We start from the raw sequence: 6,041 nt of genomic DNA on the forward strand, positions 1-6,041 counted from the left end.
ATACCCTGTGTCTCATGCAGCTTGTGGCTCACCTCATCTTGTCTCTCCTGTCTCTAGCATGGAGGAAGGGTTGGGACTCTGGCTTACAGTCAGGGTGAGGGTGGAGAGGGGGCATGACTGTCACATTTACCCTCTAGTCTGTAGTACACCACGGCCATTCGTGCCAACTGAGATCCGCACTGGGACAACCTTTCTGGGTAGTTACCCTAGTTATGTAATAGTTTTAAATAAAGTTGCAGCCTGCACATTGAACCATATAATGGTGTCTGTGTCTCATTGTCTTTTTGTCCACATTAACTTCTAATTGTACTTGTCAAGTGGCTGAATTTTTAAATGCAGTTTAAAAATAAAGCAGCCGGTCTGAGCTTTGTACATGTGCAGCAATGACGGGAAGAGATGCCCCCTAACCTGATCACCAAATAGCCCCTTTCTTCCTCAGCAACACTCACAATTTCCTACTGCGTCACATACCATACAGCTGTTTCAGGATGCCCTCCCACAGCCCAGTGCTATTGTCGGCATCCCCTTGGAGACCTCCCCTGCCCTTCTGTAAGGGGAGAAATTGGATTGTATCTGTATCCCAACCCATCAGCTCCCCTTGTGACCCAGTGTAGGGAGCCTGTCAAGCTATCAGGACAGGTAAGGCAAAGGCGGCCCTGCATTAGGACGCAGGGACCTCTCCAATATTGTGGTAGAAAAACATTACACAAGTGAGGATTGTGTGACAATTGAATGTGTCAGTTTCTTCATGTAAGAGGCATGTCCTGTGAATCCTTTGCTGAAAACCCTCTGGGACAGTAATGCTATGTCTGAAACAATGTGTCATCTTAACTCCTAAAATCCTCTGTGGGAACAACTCCTATGCCGCTAACAGAGTGTCTTCCGAACTTGTGTGCCAAAAAGCATTGAATTATCAGTATCAGACTCCAGGGTTCTTGTTTTGTCTTTAACACCAACTATTTAAAGAAAACATTAAGCTCAGAAGTAGACATTTAAAATTGTTATTGTACTAATTCAATTGCCATATGGAAAGTAATATGCAAGGCAAAAACACAAAACAAAAAGTTCAGAAAGTCAGATTTGTTGCAAAAAAGCTCTGAAAAAAGGTAATACACCCCCTTAATTTTATTTTTTTGTGATAATTGGAGATGGTATTAATCTGTGTTTATTACAGAAATGTAGGGATGGAAGGGACCTCAACAAATCATCTAATCTATCAACTGTGCTGAGGCAGGATTAAGTATATCAAGTCCTAGCCCATCCCTGACAGGCGTTTGGAAGAACACTAAGCCAAACCACACTCCAGAACTTTCAGAACAGACAAACTGCACCCAGACGTGACATTAGTGTGTGACAAGCTGGTGCTCCGTAGTCATACCCTAAATTAACGCGCACAAGGGCTTGTAAAGTTCCCAAGTAGACAAGCCCATACATACGACACTCCTGTTCATACAAATCAGACTGACATTAGCCTTTTTTTGCAGCAGTATCACACTGTTGACTCATGTTCAATGTGTGATCCACTATAACTGCCAAATCCTTTTCTGCAGTACCAGTGCCTAGCCAGCTATTCACCATTTTGGAGGTGTGCATTTGATTTTTCCTTCCTAAGTGTAGTGCTTTGCACGTGTCTTGAATTTCATCTTGTTGATTTCAGACCAATTCTCCATTTATCAAGGTTGTTTTGAATTCTAACCCTATCCTTTAAAATGCTTGCACCCCTCCTAGCTAGAAACTGTAATTCACAAATTATATTAGTGTAGTCTCCACTCCATCATGTAAGTCATTAATGAAAATATTGAATAGTATTGGACCCAGGAAAGCCACTTGATACGATCTCCCAGTTTGACAGTGAAGCATTGTTAACTACTGTCTGAGTATGGTCTTTGAACCAGTTGTTCACTCATCGTATAGTAAATTCATCTAAGCCACATTTCCCTTGTTTGCTTATGAGATTGTCATGGAGGACTGTGTCAAAAGCCTTGCTAAAATCCAGATATATCATGTCTACTGCTTCCTGCCATCCACTAGGCCAGTTAACCTTGTCAAAGAAGGAGGTTAGATTGGTTTGGTATGATTTGTACTTGACATATCCATGTTACTATTAATTATTACCTTATTATCCTCTAGGTCTGAACAAATTAGATTAGGTTAGATAAATGTCTATCAGGGATGGTCTAGACAGTATTTGGTCCTGCCATGTGGGCAGGGGACTGGACTCGATGACCTCTCGAGGTCCCTTCCAGTCCTAGAATCTATGAATCTATGAAAATTCATTATTTGATAATTTGTTCCAGTATCTTTCCGGGTATCAAAGTTAGATTGACTGGTCTATAATTTCCTGGGTCTTCCTTTTTCCTCTTTTTGAAGATGTGTTTTGTTCAATGCCACTTTGAAATCATTTCTTAAAACTAAAGGTTTAATACTCCTCTTAAAAGGCTAATTGCCAGTTTGATTGGGTTATCTCTCCACCCAATACTACCCTGAAAAATGATACTTAACTTCTACACTATTTTATCAGTTCTAAAAGAGCATCATCAAGATTTTAAAGTTTCAAATAACACTAATTTTCTGGCAAATCCTTTAAAAATTTCACTATAATTTTTATGCTTACATTTTGCACCCTTTAAGTCAAGGATTCTTAGCCTCTCTGGGGCATAAACAGGTTTCAGGGGGTCATGACCACACTCCCTTTCTTTTTGGATACATGGATAGGTGCCCTAAAACTTGTGGTAACATGGAGTCACAGTATGGAAAAGCTTGAGAACCCCTGCCCTAAGTTAACATTTAGCTCAGTTCCTTATTTCTTCATTATTCTGATATTCATTTTCCCTCTCTCCTCTCATCCTTGCTACTATGTTCCTCCTTGAGAGTCTCCTTTAAGTTACAACTTTTCAAAATTCATTTGGCATGAAACATGTCTACTCCTCTTCTGCCCTCAGAGACAGATCGGAAGTTGGGAATCATGTGTTCCCATTTCAGAATCCTGTGTAAAATCCCATGGTTGCCTGATAATTTTCTCCATTAGCCAAATTCTCCTTTTTCTCCAGTCCCAGTTCCTAACCTCCTCAAATGAACACTGGATCTTTAACCAGAGGCTAGTAAATCCTTTTCTTCACTCTGCGCCTATTAATGACAGGCTCCATGACACAGTGTACCTAAATAGCTCCCCACCTCTTTTCTTCTAATCCTCTCTAATGAGAGAATGAAATCTTTCCTGTCCTTGGAGACTTCCAGGTTCCTTCTGCTCCGTTCAAACCTTCTTCCTAAGACTTGACCAATGCACTGCTCCTTACCCACTAACTTATCCCACTATAGTAAGAATTGTAGATTCATTAGTTTACATCAATCCATGAAAGATGGCATACAATAATGTATTGTAATGCACCTGTAATTGTATATACATAGGCTGCCAGTGGCTACTTTTGTAGTGTTGTGGCTGTATTACTAGCACTAACATAATGCACACTATAATAATGTTTTAAAGAAATACTGTATCCAGTTCTGACAATAGTAGAACACCTAACATTCTCAGAAGTCCCATGCTATGAACATGGGATATAAAGCTGCTCCTTGGTTCTAAAGACCTTATCTCTAAGCTATCTGTGCTGCAATTCAGATAATAAAGTACATTAGGATTCCATTTTTCTAATTGAAAAGAGATCATACTAGTACAAAACTAAGAAATTAAAGACTTACTGAGGTGCCGAGGTGGATGCAATGGGTTGGAAGAGGCTCCCAAAATGTTTAAATCAGCATAAACTATTTCACCTGCCATGATAAGCACAGAAGAGGGAGAGCACGTACAGAAGAGGACGGAGTCTAAGAGCAGCCTCATTTATATATGAGCTAATGTATCCAAACTCAGGAAGTGTCTGTCATCTCTCTGAAGCTTTTGTACTTCCTTTTCCCCTGGTCATTTGAGAAGTCCATGCACCCAGGCTAATAAATTAATGCCTATGTGCTAGTAACCAGGCTGAGTTGTGCTTGAAAACACTCAGGACAGAAGAGCTGTTTTGCAGTAGGGTGTTCAGGATTTCAAATACACAATTATTTTTCAGTACTACAAGTAATCTGATCCCTGACGAATTAAGCATGACATCACTCAAAATTCACATGGCAAGAAAGTCTTCTCGTAGCATAAAAGAGATAAATAGTCAATTGGCATTCCCCTCGCCTTTCAATGGGCAGCCATCTTCAATGTAAGCCCTTCATGCTAGTTCTCTCTGTGTTGTTGGGGACTCAACCCTTGTGCTAGTGAAAAACTCTTTTGCATGTGGTGGCTGAACTGTCTTCTCCAGGGAAAGGGGGCTCTCCTGTATCAGGACCTGAATGCAGGAGTTGTGGTGCAACCTCAGCTCCCACTGCAGTCAATGGGAGGCCAGGGCACTCAGCACCTCTCCTCGGGATAGGACTCCATGTCTGATAACGCCAGAGTCAGTTCAATAGACTGCAGTACTGCCAACCTCAAATGTTCAAAAATCAGGAGTCAGGCTCACCAAAATCATGAGATTGGTTTTAAAATCACGAGATTATGTAAAAATCATAGATTTGGTATTCTTTTTATTTGCCTTCTGCTTTTTGAACCTTTAGGGTGCACTTGGGTCACATTTGGGAGCTTTCTTCACAGCCATAAGGGCTAGAAACTTATTTTTTTGAGAATGAAGGCTGAAATCATCACATCTTCACTTGACTCCAGGAGCTGGGGCTTTAAGGAAAACAATAATTATCCTGAAACTCATGAAAAAATCCTGAGAGTTCACAACACTGAACTAGTTCAATAGAATTTGAGCACACAGTAAAATTGTTAAGCTTGCATTCACACAGGGCTTGTCTACACTGCAACGTTGTCAACAAAACTTTTGTCTTTCACGGGAACTTAAAAATGTCCCCCTGCAAAAGACAAAAGTTTTGCTTACTCACGTGGCAGTGTGACTGCGGCTTTGTCAGCAGGAGTGCTCTCCTGCCGACAAAGCTAAAACCGCTTGTGGGGCTCGAGTATTTTATCCACAAAAGTGCCGACAAAATACTGACAAAGAGCGTTTACACACACTCAAAGCTGCGTAGTGTAGACAAGCCCACAGTGTCATGTCAAGTGGGAACTAGAGTTGGAGGGCACTGGTCATATGCTGGTACCCTGCATCTCCTACAACACTCACTACCACTCTCTATTCGTTAACTAGCAGGCTGACGATACAACTATAATGTCTCAAACCCAGCATCTTATGTACAACAAGGAAATAACTCCCCCACAAAATTTGTCTTAATTTATAGGTAAGGCAGCTGAGTGCAATGCAAAACAAGGCACATTAAACATCCATAAATGTTCAGGTTGAACGAACTCACAAGCTAAAGTTACATCAACAATCCTGAGGGAGAGCAGCGGAAAAGCTCTCAGGCATTTAAAAAGTAAGAAGTACTTATGTCTCCTAGCCGTACTAGGGAGTTCAGCCATTTCAGAGTGAGATTAGGGAAAAACATATTGTTCTACCCATGTTAATGACCTGGTGATGAGAATTTTCTTCAGACACTCTAGCACCTCCAGGCTTTGGAGCAGGGACCTCAATTTGACATTGCAGGGGGGAGGGTGTTGGGAGAAATCACCCTGGTATCTGGGAATGGCTTTAGCTGTTCCCATGAAAAGCCACCCAAATTTGGCCAAGTTATGAGCCTTTAACAAATTGCACTTTGCACAGTTTCAGTAGAGACTTCTTAGAGCTCCACTGCTAAACCCCCAACTCACTGAGCATGCTCCATCCCATCACAACCCGGCCCTATATGTGACAGGACTTCACATGTGCCATCCCAGAAAGCAACTGAGCATGCTCAATCCTGGGGCTATCCTGCTCAGGAACACTGAGGAGTCAGGCATCAGAACCGAGTTCAGGGAGATTTGCAGTGTTGTTGTAGTTGTATTGGTCCCAGGATACGAGAGAGACAAAGTAAGTGAGAGAATATTTTATTGGACCAGTTTCAATTAATGGAAGAGACAGAGACAAGCTTCTGTGCTACACAGAGCTCTTCTTCAGGTCTGGGAAAGG

The 6,041-nt window shown here is 41.6% G+C and overlaps 1 protein-coding gene across 1 annotated transcript in view; it reads right to left on the reverse strand.

The window, feature by feature from the left end:
- LOC117870488 (killer cell lectin-like receptor subfamily B member 1B allele A) overlaps positions 1-4,004 on the reverse strand; it is a 19,349-nt gene extending 15,345 nt beyond the window's left edge. Inside the window, exon 1 of the mRNA XM_034757673.1 lies at positions 3,700-4,004. Within this exon, the coding sequence (XP_034613564.1) occupies positions 3,700-3,838 (139 nt within the window). The 5' untranslated portion in view covers positions 3,839-4,004. The remainder of the gene's footprint in view (positions 1-3,699) is intronic.
- Between the last annotated feature and the right edge of the window lie 2,037 nt (positions 4,005-6,041).

The sequence above is a fragment of the Trachemys scripta genome, unplaced genomic scaffold, assembly GCF_013100865.1.
Source record: "Trachemys scripta elegans isolate TJP31775 unplaced genomic scaffold, CAS_Tse_1.0 scaffold_28, whole genome shotgun sequence".
Classification (NCBI taxonomy): Eukaryota; Metazoa; Chordata; order Testudines; family Emydidae; genus Trachemys; species Trachemys scripta.